Source organism: Vigna angularis, chromosome 10 (assembly GCF_016808095.1).
Source record: "Vigna angularis cultivar LongXiaoDou No.4 chromosome 10, ASM1680809v1, whole genome shotgun sequence".
Taxonomy (NCBI): domain Eukaryota; kingdom Viridiplantae; phylum Streptophyta; class Magnoliopsida; order Fabales; family Fabaceae; genus Vigna; species Vigna angularis.
In genome coordinates this window covers 52,367-70,655 of record NC_068979.1, presented here as the reverse complement: position 1 = coordinate 70,655, position 18,289 = coordinate 52,367, and the positions used below count along the sequence as shown (strand labels likewise).

General features: G+C 37.9%; 2 protein-coding genes across 2 annotated transcripts; one reads left to right on the top strand and one right to left on the bottom strand.

Annotated features, from left to right (window-relative positions):
- The first annotated feature begins 21 nt into the window (after window positions 1-21).
- On the top strand, window positions 22-16,438 carry LOC108319954 (histone deacetylase 19). Its single transcript, XM_017551272.2, has 8 exons — window positions 22-216; window positions 847-1,382; window positions 13,332-13,772; window positions 14,559-14,789; window positions 15,395-15,465; window positions 15,541-15,595; window positions 15,978-16,049; window positions 16,127-16,438. Exons 2-8 carry the CDS (start codon window positions 855-857, stop codon window positions 16,217-16,219), a joined length of 1,491 nt encoding a protein of 496 aa, XP_017406761.1. The 5' UTR covers window positions 22-216; window positions 847-854; the 3' UTR covers window positions 16,220-16,438.
- LOC128194297 (uncharacterized) lies at window positions 8,566-9,419 on the bottom strand. Its single transcript, XM_052869514.1, has 2 exons — window positions 9,064-9,419; window positions 8,566-8,827 (listed from the first exon to the last, which is right to left on the bottom strand). The coding sequence occupies exons 1-2, from the start codon at window positions 9,404-9,406 to the stop codon at window positions 8,790-8,792; spliced, it is 381 nt and encodes a 126-aa protein (XP_052725474.1). The 5' UTR covers window positions 9,407-9,419; the 3' UTR covers window positions 8,566-8,789.
- Window positions 16,439-18,289: the final 1,851 nt, after the last annotated feature.

The window sequence follows — 18,289 nt, the reverse complement described above, 5'->3', positions numbered from 1 at the left end:
TTTTTAATATTGATTCAAAATAAAACATAAATAAACGTAGAAGACTCGGTTCTCCAAAATTACCAAGTTCAAATCCTCTCCTCTACGGTCCACTGCACTCTCACAGCAGCATATTGAATATCCATCTCAGAGACGGAGCCTGGAGCTTGAAGCCTGAGCTGCTTCAACTATCTGAATTTCTGAACTCATCCATTCGTCAGCGCTGCTAGAATTAAAGTGAGATTTCTCTCTGTCAACTTTTTCCATGACCTGGATTTTCCACCGATCTACATTTCTCTTCGTTTTTCTTCTGAAGCGATATGCGATATGGAGACCGATAATTACTTTTGCCTGGTCATAAAGTCATTGTATTGATTCAAAACTAGCTAGACATTTAAAACATTAGGTGTTTACCTCCAGTCTTCTTTCTCTTTTTGCAGTTGAAATTCTGTTGAATAGCATTTACCCCTTTCCAGATCTTATTTTCTTTTTTCCGCCGAGATATCCGGAGGCTGAAAAGTGAAAACTTCAACCTCTGCCCTTTTTGCCCACCTTACACCTTTTGCTTGACTACATTACAAAGGCTCGAGGTCTGAGAGCTCTAGATGAAACCTCAATTTGTAATTAAAAGGCTAGTTAGTTTATATTTGCTTCTGCTGGTGTTCAGTAATCAAGAGAATGATTATTGGCCACTTTGGTTATTACGTGCTTGATTTGTGCATTTCCTTATGATCTAGATTGTTAAATACTCGGTGCTTTTGCTTGATAATTACTGAATATTTGATTTTTCCCCCTATTATTATTGTTATTATTATTATTATTATCATTATTATGTTTCTTGACTATCATTGTTTGTGGTAATTATAGATTGTTTAATGGAAAGTGGAGGGAACTCCCTTCCGTCAGGGCCAGATGGTGTGAAGAGAAAGGTTTCATATTTCTATGATCCAGAGGTTGGAAACTATTATTATGGGCAGGGGCACCCAATGAAACCACATAGAATTCGAATGACGCATGCTCTTTTAGCCCACTATGGATTGCTTCAACACATGCAGGTTCTGAAGCCTACTGCTGCCAAAGATAGGGACCTCTGCAAGTTCCATGCTGATGATTATGTGGCCTTTTTGAGAGGCATCACCCCTGAAACACAGCAAGATCAATTAAGACAATTGAAGAGATTTAATGTTGGTGAAGACTGCCCTGTATTTGATGGTCTTTACTCTTTCTGCCAGACATATGCAGGAGGCTCTGTTGGTGGTGCTCTAAAATTGAACCATGGAGTATGCGATATTGCAATAAATTGGGCTGGTGGTCTGCATCATGCAAAGAAGTGTGAGGCTTCTGGGTTTTGCTATGTTAATGACATTGTGCTGGCTATTTTGGAACTTCTCAAAATACATGAGGTTTCCCAAATTTAATTTCCCACATTATATCATTGATTTATGACTGTTCTCATTTTAATTCAGGTTGAATTTATTCCTTATATGACCAGCAATTGTAATTGATTTCAAAACTGGAACTGTAATTTAGAATAAAGAAGTGAATACGTTCTAGAGAACAATGGTTATGCAGATGGGTTACAATAGCCTAGTGGTTTGTGGTAGTTAGTAAGGGAAGTATATGGATACTATTACACTCATGAGTAGGATTTCTTTTTTGGATCTTTTGTAATTAACTATTCTATAGTTGGAAATGGAACTATTCCCTTGGCAGAGAAATACCATAGTTTGTTTCTTTGATTTCTATCTCTTTCCTTTATCTCTCAATTTTTCATTACACTTTGAGGGCCTATCAGTTGGTCTGACTTGCCTTGTTTTGAGTCTGGTCAGTGTGACTAGTAACTGTGGAAGCTAGGGTGGACTCTTTGATGAAGTTCCTCAGAAGTTGGTGTTGCAACTTGCTCGTATGGAGGAAATCAAGAAGTTCCTCGCACAGCTAATGGAAAAAAAAGTATTGAGTGGACAAATGATAATGATGACGGTGTTGAAGATCAAATTATCTGTATTTGGATGCGCATCGCTGAAGACAATCTCACATCACACTAAAGCTAGTACATAAAGCTTCCACATGTTGAAGATGATGCATAAATATGAAATATGCATTTTATTAATCACACAATAAAGCCCAAAGAACCAAGTGGAATTGTAGGTGAGAAAATTTTCTCCAAGGTCAATGAAAAGAGTCTCCTCGAATAAAAGAGGTTGTCTTTGAAAGGGATGACCTGATAGGCTGATCGGGAGGATTGCAGGAGTGGAGAAATTTTTTAGGTTCAAAGCTTCTCATTGACACAACATACTTCTGACCCATAGAAATACTTAGTATATGTTTTCTTTTTATTCCTAATTTTATGTAGGAGATAGTGACTAATGAATTGTGTGCATGTGCACTGGACATGCCCAAATTGAGCTGTCATAATATTTGTTAGAAATTTTCTTTTTGCAGTTAGGAAACTGTAATCGACTTGAGCATTATCACAGCCAGTTGGGCAATAAAATTGAGATATCACCATTTTAGTAAATTTATATTTTCTCTTACTGTTCGCTGCAATCAATTACTCTGCTCCTTGCAACTAAATCCATTATGACATTGGAATCCCTGTTCTGAGTTAGGATTATTCTCAGGTTACTCTCTGGATATCCAAATAGTCCCATTTGGTATCATAGAGACAGGTGGATTCATCAGCAATGGCTGTTATGACCTGAAGTCACATTACAATAGTTGAGCTCTAGAAGAAACAAGAATTTAATGATTTATTAGGGAAAATTAGTGAGTATGACCTGTTTGGATCATCTAGATGCAGGAATGGAAGAATCAAGAGCTTATTACAGGCCCAATCTTCCTAGAACCACCATGATGATTTCTCCACCAACAATCCCCATTTTGGCAATCGAAATGAAACCGACGACTCCTGCTCTACTTACATCTCTAAGGTGGAATTCTGGTTTGATGGTAAGGATATGGAAGAATGGTTGTGTAAGTACATTCAGTTTTTTTTCTCTGGATGGTACAGTGTAAGCTTGCAAGGTTCGTTTAGCCTTTATACACCTCAATAGAGTTTCCTACAGTGGCATCTGAACTATATGTGTAGCAAATTTGGTATCCACCCTCCCTGGTCTGCATACATTGCCGATGTAGCTCAATGATTCGACAAAGTTTATAATGACCTGCTAACTCTAATTAAAGTCAAATGCAAAGGCAGGCTACATGAATATGTGGATGATTTCAAGCTTGCCTGAACTCAGGTAGCCCTTCTTCCTGAACAGGCCTTGAGCATATTCTTGGCTGGATTGGAACATGAAACCCAAAGTGACAATCAGGATGTTCAACCCCAACTCTATTGCTCCTGCAACTCAACTTGTGAAATTGCATGAAGCTTCCAAAGCTTCTATCAATAAGCACAATGTCAGCAACCATGTCCCTCCTGCTAAATTCACTAATTCCCCTCCTAAACCTCATTTTTCCATAATTCCATTAGTTGAAACATAAGATATCTCAAGTTTTAGTGCTGCAGTTGGCTGAGGAATACCCTACTGCAGAAGCTGGAAAGGTAAACCTGAATCATCGGTGGATGGTATTGCTGTCGAGACTCCTCAATTTTCTGTGAATGCTACGACTGGAAATTCTAGTTTTTGCACCATGAAAGTAACTGGCCTTCACAAGCTTTCAGCACTGGCAGATTGCCACAACCATAGAACATCAAACAACTAGGAGAATTTTTCAGTTTTGTTGGCTATTATCAAATATTTGTCTCTACTTTTGGCAAAATTGCTAAGCCTTTAATTGACATGCTTAAGATGGGGGGATTTACTGGTCTAAGGAGCAACCATTGGGTTATTTTCTTGGAGGTCTTCATTCAAGATTAATATTCGTTATCTCATCGACATTTCAATGGCCATTGAGTTAGCCTTTAAGTTGGAGTCTTGGAGGAAGATTTCAAGCTGGGTGGGGAGCTACATGATTTTAAGAAAATTATTTTTCTTTTAATTATTGGTTGCCATCAAACATCAATTCTTTAATGAAAACTAGTTTTTGTAGTTGTTGTTATAGGTTCTTCTGAGTTAGGAGAAAATATTGTGTTGAGTTACAAGAAGATATTGTAATCATTACAAGTGTGGTACTGGAAGATTCTAGAGATCTTTGTAATCATTACTCTAGGGGGTAAAGTTCTCTCCATATATATGCTCATGTACTGTTCTTAAATACAATTTCAATAATGATCTCTTTCCTCTCATATAGCTAACCCTTTTAAATTGGTTCTAGTGGCACCGCGAGCGAAGCGACTCTTTGGGTGAATAAAAGTGATTGTTGGGTGCAATAAAGGCCTACAAATGTGTGTTGGATCTTGCTATGAAGTTTCTTTTCATAATGTTATAGAAACTGTATTTGAAGACTTAAGGAAGATGAAGTTTGCAGAGATAACAAAGATAACACAGTATATTTCTTTCAATGGAAAGTATTACAGAAAACAATAACTCTGGCTCTTCGAGGGTCTAATATCCGCCCACATATATTTTCTTTTCCCTTCCCTTATTCTCTAGACCCCAAAAGTATTTATACAAACCTCTCTTATTCATGAACTAACTCTACTGACATGGTAACTGACTCCCAACTACTTGTACTTGCATCAAATAGCTTTATTCCCATTTCCTTTATTTCTTCTCCCATAAACCTTTGCAATAGGAGGCTTTCCAATCAGTAACTGCTTCCAAAATCTCTTGCTGACTAACATCATTTATTCTGCAATTAACAACTTTTGGAATGAAATTCAACTCATGACCTTCAGTTAATACTTCAGGCAGGGGTTGTGACTTTTGTGTAGGTTGTATAACTTTTTTCAAGAGTGCACATGGAATACTTGATGAATTTTAGATTGAGGTGGAAGCTCCAGCCGGTATGCAACTGCCCCTACCTTAGCTAGAATTTTCTAAGGACCATAATAGCATGGACTCAACTTCTTGTTCAACTTTTTAGCCAATGATCTCATCTTATACGGTTGTAGTTTGAGATATACCCAATCTCCCACCTCTAACTGAACATCTCTACGATAATGATTAGCATATGTTTTCATTTGATCTTGGGCCTTCAACATATTCTCTCGTTACTCTTTTAACAATGTGTCTCGTTGGTGAGTAAGTTGATTAATTTCCTGAACTCGAGAAGGAATAGTGTTTCCTCGTAGCAAGGGAGGAGGTTCTTGACCATAAATTGCTCTAAAAGGAGACATTCATGTAGATGCATTATAATTTGTGTTGAACCAAAGATTTGCTCAAGATAAGTGTTAAGGCCACTGCCTTGGCTTTGTACTTGTTAGATATTGTAAGCAAACTTTCAAGCACCCATTGACAACCTTAGTTTGTGGATGATAAGCTGTGTTCATGTGAAGCCGAGTTCCTATTAGCCTTAACATTTAGTTCCGAAAACTACTCATGAAAAGTTGGTCTCGTTTTGAAACAATTGTAACTAGAAATACATGTAGACGAACCACCTCCTTGATAAACAATTATGCTATAGTCTTTGCTGAAAAAGGGCGTGATAATGCAAAGAAATGAGCATTTGTTTTTAGATGATACACAAGCACTAGAACAAAACATTTTTCCTTCAGCCTTAGGAAGGCCACCTATAAAATCCATTGGTATGTCAGCCCTACTTTTATGTGGAACCAGAAGAGGTTGTAACATCCTGCTGGAGACAACATACTGGACTTATTTTCACTGGTTGATATCACAAGAAGCTACATAATCTTTACTTGAGATCTAAAACAGAGAAAAATAGTTCTAAAGGGCTTGAAAGACCCTTTTCAGTTCTATTATTTATATAGATAAAAATTTGATACAATACATAGATGGAAGATGAAGAGATTGTCCTAGACTGCTAGGAGCAATCATTATAGATAACCCAACACACAACTACCTACTTTAGGCCCTGCTCTACTAATCATAGGTAGACTTAATAATTATTTTAACACTCCCCCTCAAGCTGGAGCATACAAATTGTATGTTCCAAGCTTGGAACAAATAAACTCAATCCGAGGTCCCCTTAACGACTTAGTCAACACATCTGCGAGTTGGTCATTTGATCCAACAAACTCAGTACATATTTCTTTTGACAATAATTTTTCCCGAACAAAATGACAATCAATTTCTATATGTTTGGTTCTCTCGTGAAACACTGGATTTGATGCAATGTGAAGAGCAGCTTGGTTATCACAATACATCTTCATACTTTGGATGCCACAGAAGTTAAGCTCTTGAAGGAACTGCTTCACCCATATAAGTTCACATGTTAATGAAGTCATTGCCCTATATTCAGCCTCAGCTGTTGATCGAGCCACTACATTTTGTTTCTTACTTTTCCATGAGATAATGTTTCCTCCAAGGAAAACACAATATCCAGTAGTAGATCGTCTATCAATAGGAGAACCTGCCCAATCAGCATCACAATATCCTGATACCTGAAGGCTTCCTTTTTCTTCATATAATAGCCCTTGCCCGGGAGCCTTTTTCACATACCTTAGAATGCGAATGATAGCATTCCAATGGCCAACACATGGAGCTTGCATAAACTGACTAACCACTCCAACTGCAAAAGATAGATCCGGCCTTGTAATAGTGAGATAGATTAGTTTTCCAACTAGCCTCCTATATCTCTCCGGGTCGGAGAATAATTCACCTTCTTCTGTTGTTAATTTTTGATTTGGATCCATAGGGCTATCAACCGGTCTACAATCAATCATGCCTGTTTCTTGCAAAATATCCAGAGGATACTTCCTTTGGGAGATTACAACTCCATCTTTTGACTGAGCTACTTCAATGCCTAGGAAGTATTTGAGGCTCCCAAGATCCTTGGTTTGGAAATGTCTACACAAGTACTCCTTCAATTGAGATATTCCAGCAGTATCATTTCCTGTAATAACTATATCCTCAACATATACTATCAAGTAAACACATTTCCCAGGAGACGAATGATAATAAAAGACTGAATGATCTGCTTCACTGCGTTTTAGTCCAAATTTTTGAACAATGGAGCTAAACTTTCCAAACCAAGCACGTGGTGATTGCTTGAGCCCATATAGAGATCGGTTCAATTTACAAACCATACCAGACTCCCCCTGAGCAACAAACCCTGGAGGTTGCTCCATATAAACTTCTTCCTCAAGATCACCATGGAGAAAGGCATTTTTGATATCCAACTGATGAAGTGGCCAATGACGAATGACTGCCATTGCAAAGAACAATTGAATGGTAGTCATCTTTGCCACGGGAGAAAAGGTGTCACAATAATCAAGACCATAAACCTGAGTGTACCCTTTTGCAACCAGCCGGGCTTTGAGCCTATCAATGTCACCATTAGGGCCGACTTTAATTGCATATACCCATCGACAACCAACAGCCTTTTTGCCCGGGGGAAGTGGCACAAGCTCCCAAGTATGACTGTGGTCAAGAGCCTTCATTTCTTCAATCATGGCTTGTCGCCATCCAGGATGATCAAGTGCTTCTTTCACATTTTTAGGAATAACCACAGGAGATACTGAGGATAAAAGGGAATAAAAGGAGGGCGACACTCTGTGATAACTAAGAAAATTATAAATGGGATGAGGGTTTCGAGTGGAACGAGTACCTTTTCTGAGAGCAATGGGCCAACCAGAATCATCTTCACCAGGAGGCGTGACAGGAGATGGTGACGGAGAAGAATCTGAGGGAGGAGATCCACCATTTTCTGGAAGAGGATTACTCATCGGGGTACTGTGTCGAAGGATATCAGTATGTGGAGAGGAAGGTTCGGGAGGACCTTGGGCATGACTTGGATTGACTGAGGCATTGGAGATATTAGACTCAACCACTGGAAGAGGAAGGACCTGGTGGAGGATATGAACATCTTGAACAGAGGGAGAGAAGAAAGGTGTCTGTTCAAAGAAGGTAACATTGGCAGACATGTAGTACTTTTTGGTTTCAGGAGAGTAACACCGGTACCCTTTTTGAAGCCGAGAATAGCCCAAAAAGACACATTTGATCGCACGAGCAGAGAGCTTGTCGAGCCCCGGAGACATGTTGTGAACAAAACAAACACAACCAAAGACTCGAGGAGAGGTGTGAAAGAGAGGATCATTGGGAAAGAGAATGGAGAAAGGGACTTTATTATTGAGAGAGGAGGAAGGCATCCTATTAATAAGAAAACATGCAGTTAAGATGACATCCCCCCAATGATGAACAGGAATATTAGCACCAAGCAAAAGGGTACGAGCCGTTTCAACCAAGTGTCTATTTTTTCTTTCGGCTATACCATTTTGCTGGGGTGTATGAGGACAAGTGGACTGATGCAAAATACCATGGGAGCTAAGAAGTGAAGAAAAAGTTGATGAGAAATACTCTTTAGCATTATCACTTCTTAAGACTTTAATTACGTGACCAAATTGGTTCTTGATTTCATTCAAAAAAGATGTGAAAATGGGTAACAATTCAGAGCGATCTTTCATTAGATAAACCCAAGTACATCTAGAATACTCATCAATAAAAGTAACAAAATACCTAAAACCAAAAGAAGAGACGCGATTAGGTCCCCAGACATCAGAATGAATAATAGAGAAACTAGAAGTACACATTGATTGAGACCTTTTAGGAAAGACAGATCTAACATGTTTTCCTAGTTGACATGACTCACATTCTAAAGTCTGAAGACCACTAAGTTCAGGACACATCTTTTTTAACTTTGACAAGTGAGGATGGCCAAACCGATCATGTAACACTTTAGGGGGAAGAGCTGCAACACAAGATACCCGTGGACGAGATCCAAAATGGTATAAACCTCCAGCTTCATATCCTTCTCCAATCTGTCTCCCCGAGCCACGCTCCTGTATAACAAAAGATTTTGAATTGAAAGTTATTGAACAAGGTAACATTTTGGTTAACTGACTTAGGGAAATTAAATTGAATGGACAGTTAGGGACAAAAAGAACAGATATCAGAGTTAGAGAGGGAGACAGGGAGACTTGACCGACTCCCTTTGAACAAGTTTTAGAGCCATTTGCAAGGGTAATGAAATGGGGTTTTTCTTGGAGGGAAAGGGTTGAGAACAATGAGGTATTACCAGAAATGTGATCAGAAGCACCCGAGTCAATTACCCATGAATTTAGACCTTCCATGGATTGAGAAATGCAAGCTGTGGACGTACTTGGGGACTGAGATGATTGCGCCAAACTGTTAGACTTTAATCGCAGATACTCTTGATACTCTTCCTCAGTGAACTTGGAGTTGGAAGTGGAAGTTTCAGCCTTAGAGATATTGGCGGGTTTTGAAGGAAAGCCATGCAAGGAGTAGCAGTTTTCTTGGGTGTGACCCACTCTCTTACAGTAAGAGCACTGTGGACGTCCTCGACCTCCACGTCCTCCTCCTCTAGTGCCACGTCCTCCTCTTCCTCGCGTGGCAACCATGACAGATGGTTCCATTGTTTCATGAGCTTCCTGAGACTGAGACACCGGAACACGAAGAAGACGTGTGGTCAAGGCTTCCAAGGAAGGGACCTCATGACTTGTCAGAAGTTGATCTCTGATGTGATTCAAATCTGGATGCAAAGCACGGAGGATCATCACCATATAATACTTGTCAAGCTTCTTTTTGATATCTTCCGAAGATTCCACTTCCAAGAACATTCTCAATTCTTCCACAGCTGCTTGGGCTTCAGTCATGAAGGAGACCATATCATGGTCTGTCATTTTGAGACAGGCGAGCTTGTTTGCGGTATCATAGAGACGTTGAATATCATTAGCATAAATGCTTTGAGCTTTCTTCCAAAAAGTGTAACATGTCTTGAACGCTCTCAGAGATATCAAAAGCCGTGGTTCCACAGATTGCCACAATAGGGCACACAATTGGAAATCAGCTTGTTTCCATTGTTCAGCTTTGTCAGAAGGAACTTGGCTCCTATCCTGCTCAAGGTGGTCATAATGTCCTTGACCAAGGAACCACATTTCCACAGCAGCAGACCAACACAGATAATTCTTTCCATTTAGCTTTTCGGAAGTGATTGAGGGACTTCCAGAGAAAGAAAGAGCACTTCCAGACGCCATTCTTTGATAAAAACAGGAAAAGGAACCAGAAAAACCGTGAAGAACCAGAAAACCCTAGAGGGTTTCTTAGGGTTTTCTTAAAGGGGAGCTTCTGGACACACCAAAGTAGGATTTTGAGGGTCAGAACGGACAGAGGAGCAGAGGGCGACAGCTATGGAGGTGGCGCGGCGACTTTCCGGTGAGCAGAGGGCGGCGCGTGGACAGCACGCGCCTGTTCGCAGCGCACAAAGAGGCTGCGCGTGGCGGAGCGTGGAGGAGAATCAGGCGAACCCACCGGTGGGGTTGGCTTTCGCGTGAAGAGGCGAACCAGATTCAGTGGTCGCCGGACGAAACAGTGACGGCGGACGGCGGACGGCGGCGGACAACGGTGGACAGCAGCGGACAGATGCGAGATGGTGGACAACCAAGTTGAAGAACTTCAAACTGCAGTTGACAGCTGCAGATAGTGGCGAGACAGCCGCGGACAACGGCGAACGACACCGGACAGGTGCAAACAGCAGTGACAGTGCTGGTGGACAACCCAGGACAGAAACCAGAGCAGGATGAACCTGCTCTGATACCAACTTGAGATCTAAAACAGAGAAAAATAGTTCTAAAGGGCTTGAAAGACCCTTTTCAGTTCTATTATTTATATAGATAAAAATTTGATACAATACATAGATGGAAGATGAAGATATTGTCCTAGACTGCTAGGAACAATCATTATAGATAACCCAACACACAACTACCTACTTTAGGCCCTGCTCTACTAATCATAGGTAGACTTAATAATTATTCTAACAAATATCAGTCCTCATTCGCACCCAATAAATAAATCCTACAATTCATTTATATTTTCAAAAAAACCCCGAGTGCCCTCCAACATGAGTCATAAAATCCCACTAAAAGTCATTTTTCTTCAATAAAGAGTTTAAGGGTTTGGCTAGCTTACCGTAGTCTTTCACAAAGTGTCTATAATACCCGGTAAGACTAAAGAATCCTCTCAAACCTTTTATATTTTTTGGTGTGGGTCACAACCACATTGCTTCTAGCTTCTTTGGGTTCCCTGCCATGTCATCCATAGAGATAATGTGTTTGAGATATTCCGTACTAGTTTGCCCAAAAATACACTTGTTTTTGTTTACTCTCAACTCATGTTGTAACAGTACCTCCAACCTGCCTGTAGGTGTTGAATATGTTCTTCTTGATTGGGACTAAAAATGAGAATATCATAAAAAAAACTAATACAAACTTTCTCAGAAAAGGTTTAAACGCCTCATTCATCAATGATTGGAAAGTTGAAGGAACATTTGTCAATCCAAATGGCATAACCCCGAATCCTTAATGCCCTTCACTAGTTTGAAAAATTATTTTCTCAATATCTTCTTCGTGCATTCTTATTTGATGATAGCCCAATTTAAGATCCAACACAGAAAAAGTGGTGACTCCCCCAATCTCATCAAATAACTCCTCCATAACTGGAATAGGAAACTTATTGGGTATTGTAGTTTTATTCAGGGCTCTATAATGAACACAAAACTGCCATCCCCCATCTTTTTTCTTAACTAAAATAATAAGACTAGCACAAGGACTAACACTTTGGTGAATGATGCCTGCTCCCAGCATCTCTATCACCAAATTTTCAATCCGTCTTCTGGTAGTGGGGATATTTGTATGGCCTATTCTATGGTATTTGAGAGTCTGCTTTTAGAAGAATTGCATGATCTTGCTTCCTTCGAGGAGGCAGAATACCCGGAGCTTCAAAAACACGTGTATTAGTTGGGTTTGCAGGTGTCTACAACAAACATGCATTTGGTTAAATTGAGAGATGGATTTGAAAAGCAAACACAAGGATGCTACAATGATCTCCACCCTAGTCTAGGAGTGTGTTGTCTAAATTCTTTTGGGTCTTTGAATTAGGATGAGTCAATTTGATTCTGGGAGTGGCTTGGTTGGCTACCTTGGGGAAGGTTTTGGCTAATTTGAGTAATTCCAACATGTCATTCATGCATAATGGTGTAGTAGTCCTGGAGACCCAGAGTTAGCTAATCCTCTTCTGTAGTGACTTTTCACAAATTAATAGAGGTAGAATATACTTCATTGCTTTGATTTTTTCTATTAACTAGTGTGGAGATACCTAATAAGGAGAATAGTGAATGGTGGGGAGTTAGACATGATTGCTCGGTAACAATTATTATACAGCGGTTATTTGATAATTTTTTTGTTGTGCTCTCTCTCCAAAGGGGTTTCCACCCAATAAAGCAATGAATCATTGTATTCCACTCAAATGTGGTGCTAACTTGGTTAATGTGAGGCCATATTGGTACACTGCGTACAAAAAAAAAAGAGATTTGAAAAATTGATTGAAGAAATGCTGGAGTCTGGATCATTCAACCTGGTTGTAATCCTTTTCCTAGTCCAGTTATTTTGATCGAGAAAAAGTAAAGGAGTGGGGGGCTTTGGTGGATTACAGAGTCCTAAATAAAGCCACAGTAATAAGTCCCTGACAAATACCCAATTCCTATGATTGAGAGTTATTGCATGAATTACAAGGGACATCTATCTTTTCCAAGATTGTTCTACGAGCTTTTAATGCTCACCCATGCCACTTTAAGTTCTTGGTTTTACCTTCTGGGTTAACTTATGCACCGACCGCATTTAAATGTGCAATGAGTTCTATTCTCCATAGAAAACATGTGTTGTACAATGGCTCGTATCGTACCCAAAGATCAGGCAGTGAAGGGTTCTCTAATGGTTTAATTTAAGGTTTTTGGTTTATTGGTTCCTTCAATATGCTTAATACATATTATTATCTAATAAGCTCTTTTTTCTTTTCATGAACTGTAATTGCTGGATGTTTTTAACTCAAAAAAGTAGAGTGTCTTGCAGACTTGTGCTCTGGTGTTCTCAAAGACCTAGAGATGAATTCAAATTAAGCAGGCAATTGTTTTGAATGTTTTTCTTTTCATGTTACTTATTTCAACAAACTGAGTTGTATTTCATATAAATTTTCCTACTTTTATATCAGCATTTGATGTGAATCTTTTCTTTTTCCTGTCCTTGAGACCAATGCTTGAGCTAGAGCTTCCCTTCTATTTTTGAAGGGGATTTAATGTGCGTTTTTCTTTTACTTTAATGAGGCAGACATTGTTTATTGCCTTCATATGTCTGGTTGCATTAGAACTTGTTTAAGATGCGGGTTACCAGTGACATTACCTTCTGCATTCCTATCAATGTTAAATGTTTTGTAATGAATATTTTTTCCTAAGTGCTCTATCATAGTAATCTGCATTCTCTTTATCATGTGCAGCGTGTTCTATACGTGGACATTGATATCCATCATGGTGATGGTGTAGAGGAGGCCTTTTACACCACTGATAGGGTCATGACTGTTTCATTTCACAAGTTCGGGGATTACTTTCCTGGAACAGGTGATATTCGTGATACTGGATATGGTAAAGGGAAATATTATTCACTTAATGTTCCCTTGGATGATGGAATCGATGATGAGAGCTATCAGTCCTTGTTTAAGCCAATAATGGGAAAGGTTATGGAAATTTTTAGGCCTGGTGCTGTTGTATTACAATGTGGTGCTGACTCTTTATCTGGAGACAGATTAGGTTGTTTCAATCTTTCCATAAAAGGGCATGCTGAGTGTGTCAGATATATGAGATCTTTTAATGTTCCCCTTCTATTGCTTGGGGGAGGTGGCTATACAATAAGAAATGTGGCACGCTGCTGGTGTTACGAGGTATTGTGTTGTGTGATTTTTCTTGAACTTTTTCTGGTTGAATTATCTTATTGTCTGTCTCCTTTAAAAGGATGAATATGGATGCCTGATAATTATGTTCCCAGTAGTAATTTGATTTTGGATCTCTGCAATGGACATGAATACGGGTACAAAAGTTTCAATGAAGAAATCACAATAGTTCGACTGATACACTTTTTCTCTTGTGTGAAAAAGCTCTTTGGTGCACACAACTCAAAGCACTGGTTCAGATTTAGTTGTATAGCATTATTGAAAAAGGTTACTGAAAATATCTAAAGATTAACACTTTGTTCACTTGAATGGATTTGGGGGAGAGTGATTGAATAGATTTGAGAGGATTTAAAGGTAAATTTTGTTGTTGTTTATTTGGAGGTAAGTGAGAGTGAATTTGGAAGTAAATTTTTTTAATCTGTCACATCAATCAAATCCTACACTAATTCTCACAAACTTTACTTCCAAATCCACTCTCACTTATCTCTAAATCTACTCAAATAAACAACAAAAAAATTAACCTTCAAATCTTCTCAAATTCATTCAATCACTCTCCCCCAAATCCATTCAAGTGAACAAAGCCTAAAAATTGAGGTATGTCTGCCTATTTTTTTGGCTTTTAGCAGTCCTGTTGAAACCAAGTATATGAGAATCAGTATTTGCACTATGCAGTGTTGATTTGATCTGTACACCTGATATTTGTGCCAAGTAAAAGTACTCTATTTTTTAAGCAGAAAGTGTTCTCTGATTAACAAATTTCTATTGGTTGTTGATCAGACTAGCGTTGCTCTTGGGATTGAACTAGATGATAAGATGCCTCAACACGAGTATTATGAATATTTTGGTCCTGATTACACTCTTCATGTTGCTCCAAGTAACATGGAAAACAAGAACTCTCGACATTTATTGGATGAAATAAGAGCAAAACTTCTTGATAATTTATCTAGGCTTCAACATGCACCAAGTGTCCCATTCCAGGAGCGACCACCTGATTCAGAGCTACAAGAGGTTGGTTTTGTATCTATTGAGAAATATAATACACTTTTTTTCCAACTCTTTATTTTATGATCTCTTAATCATTATTGAACTAGTTGCCTACTTCCCTCATAGATATGTATTTGAATATCCTTTGGCATGTAAATATGATTGAGTAGGAGCATATCACGGTTCAAATTCTGCTATTATGTTCAGGAAATAGATATTTCTCTCTCATTGCTTAGATTTATTGCATCCTAGTGGAGTTACTACTCTTAACTTTTTTCCAATATCCAAACTGCAAAGGTTGCATTTGAAACGGAAAGATCTGCAGATTTTTTTAATTTATTTTAGACACAGCTTATTTTCAAAAATCCACCATCACAAAACTTGTTAAAAACGTGGCTACTCTGTAAACATGTTTCAGAAAAGCAGTTATCACGTCTCAAGTTGAAGTCAGAAATTTGTCTAGAGCATTGAATATTATATATTGAAGAAAAAACGTGTTCATTAACACGTACGAGCATGCTCATATGATCCGTCATACTTTTTTCTCAGAGATTTGTTTGTCATTTACCATTATTGTATTGACAAAGTGCTTGAGTAAATATTGAGAATTACTTACTATTCATATCCAGAGAGATGAGAATCAAGATGATAGAGATGAAAGATGGGATCCAGATTCTGATATGGAGGTTGATGATGACAGGTATTTTCTTGTGCTTCTGTTGCCCATCTTGATAGTGTCTTTTGAGGTCCTTTAATTGATCTGTTTTCTTTACAGCAAACCTCGCAGAAGGGTGAAAAGTGAACGTGTTGAAGCTGAGCATAAAGATGCAGTATGTCCCGACCTGTTTTCTTTGTCCTTGCTACATTGGAATAATCTTTTAAATATTACTGAAATCAAATGAACTAGGCATCAGAATGAGTAAAAAGTACATTATAGTGAATTTAATGAAAATTATATTTCAATTCAATTCTGAGTATAATTTTATTTTTTACGTGACGTGTCATTTTAACAAATTACAATATATTTTATTACATTCTCAATTGGATTCCTTTCATTATTTATTTTCCCAGTGATGGGGTTCAGGTTATGACACTTGTGTCTCCTTATTCATATTGCTAAATGACGGGCTTGTGCAGTGATTTTTCTTGTTTTAGTTTTAAGATGAATTAATTACTTTTAAGTGACAATTAAGAGCATATTTAAAATTTCAGGAAAGTTATCATAAACATCTGGACTGTGGAAGAGATTTTCTCACGCCTTTCAAGGAGATTGCATGCTCCAAGGTTAAATGTTTTGGCCTTCATATACTAAAATTTCTCATTTTGATCACACCAGGGGTGTTAAAATTGCATCTTTTCAGGTGTCGGCGGGGGACTCAATGGCAGTGGATGAACCATGCATCAAAGAGGAGCAGGATAATTTAAAAGAGCTTTCTGATCACAGGTCAAGATGAAGCACTAGTAGGAATTGGTCAACCCTTCTCCCCCACTAGTGTATGTTGACCTGTAAAGTAAATTATAGTTTCCTCTTACGGCAGTTTGGTTCATTCACGTGATGTCTCTGTAGTGTTTCAAATTTTTGGTTTATCTGGAAACTGAAGAGATATAGTGCAAACTTTGCCTTGGCTTTTGATGTCTAATATTACTGCAAGATAAAGCTCTGTTGCCACAAATGGTTGTAGTTTATTTTTTCTGTATGTTTTACTATGGTAGGCTTTTTATCAAAATATCTAGTATGAGGAGCAGCCCATCGTTGGATCCATGAGATGAAATATAAAGATTCTTGTGTTGCTTGCAAAAGGGAAGAAGCAAACACATTCCTTAACCATAACTCTAGGTTGTCATTTGTCAATAACAACAGATAGTTCAAGGAGACCATCGCTTCTCAGTTCAGTGGTGCGGGCATTGCAGCCGCTATTCCGGAGTGGTGGAGCGGGTCCTGATGTTATTTCAAAATCAATTGAGAGATACATTGACGTTTCAGAAGTGGTAATTAGTGGGGTTATTTGCGAGTCTTAATTCTGCATCAGGCCCTATAGAAAGGAAAAACCCCTCTACCCTTCGTTCTTCTCCAAGCTCCGTTTTTGTCGGAGCACTGCTTTTTTCAGTAACCCCTTTGTCTTCCATTCTTGCAGTTTTAAATTTTTATTGTGCTCAGTTTTTTGTTTTCCCCTTTATTCTACATCTTTAACCTCATTTTACTCTCCACTCTCCTTTTCTTTAATGTATGTTTATCGAAAATACGAATAGTATGATAGGATACAATTCATACCCTCCACAAAACAAATAATATGAAGGTTTTAGTTCTTGAATTGTGTTCGAACGATACAGGTGCCAACTGCAAGCCAAATCACGATATGGGTCATCATGACCACTGAATTGGGTTGGTCTTCCAATTTTTTTTTAAAATTCTAATTTTTTTTATCTATACCCTTTTTCCTTAATACAAGATCGTTTCTATCTCCTTCTCACATTTTGGTCTATTGTTCTCACAGTCTCGTCTTCCCTCTCTCATCTCATTTCCTCTCAGCATTATCACCTCTCATCTCATTTCCTCTCAGCATTATTACCAAGCTCTGTGGTGCAACATTGTTGGAGGTTGTACAATAGAAGTGCAACTTCGTTGCAGGTTGTGTGGTGGTGGTGCAACGTTGATGGAGGTCAGTGCGACATCATTGGTGGAGTTTTGCCTAGAAGGTCTATTTTATACCGGGAGGTTCTATTTTGTGCACCTTTGGTGGATGATACTTAAGAAATGAGTAAATAAAATATTATATATATATATATATATATATATATATATATATATATATATATATATATATATATATATTATATTTAAGTATACATTACATTTGAGTAAATCTTATTATTCACCAATTCAGAATTCAAACTATGTAAAACTATTCGCTGTTCAACTATCATGTTCTACTAGTTTACCCAGTCATTTTTCTCCCATTTTCCATTTCTTTCTTTAAAAAATCAGTCAATTTTTTTCCATTTTCCTTTTCTTTAGTTACAAAAGGGAGATGAACTTTATCTTTCGTTTAGGTAGAGTTTGTATTATTAACAAAATAAGAAATAGAAAATTCCATAGGTAGATGCTTTAGAAAAAAAAAAAATCAGCGTATCACAATAAATAATTATAAATGAAATTTAGCACAATAGAAATACCCACACACAAACACAGGTGTTTAAAGCCGTGTGGGTTTTGCTTTTGTCCTCTAATTTTCTCTCTCTTGGGCATGTTTATTGAAATCATACTTTTTAGTGATTCAACGTGAAAAAAAAAATACTATTTAATGATTGAATGAGGATTGTTGGATTGCATAATTTGAAAATTTATTGTATAAGTCTATGTTTTAAAATCCGAAATATGTTTTTGGATACAAAAAATCTCACATTACACAATTCAAAAAATATTTTAAATTGTTCAATTCATCATGTTTTTATTCATATGTTTTTAAAGTATGTAATATAGAAATGTGTTTCAAAATGTATAATACAAAAATCCAAAATATTCT

Coding starts and splice junctions, on each gene's coding strand:
- LOC108319954 (XM_017551272.2), top strand. CDS start 855: ATGGAAAGTGGAGGGAACTCCCTTCCGTCAGGGCCAGATGGTGTGAAG. Junction 14,790..15,394: donor CTGATTCAGAGCTACAAGAG/GTTGGTTTTGTA, acceptor ATTCATATCCAG/AGAGATGAGAATCAAGATGA. Junction 15,596..15,977: donor AAGCTGAGCATAAAGATGCA/GTATGTCCCGAC, acceptor TTAAAATTTCAG/GAAAGTTATCATAAACATCT.
- LOC128194297 (XM_052869514.1), bottom strand. CDS start 9,406: ATGGTTGCCACGCGAGGAAGAGGAGGACGTGGCACTAGAGGAGGAGGA. Junction 8,828..9,063: donor TGCTTCTGATCACATTTCTG/GTAATACCTCAT, acceptor TTTGTTATACAG/GAGCGTGGCTCGGGGAGACA.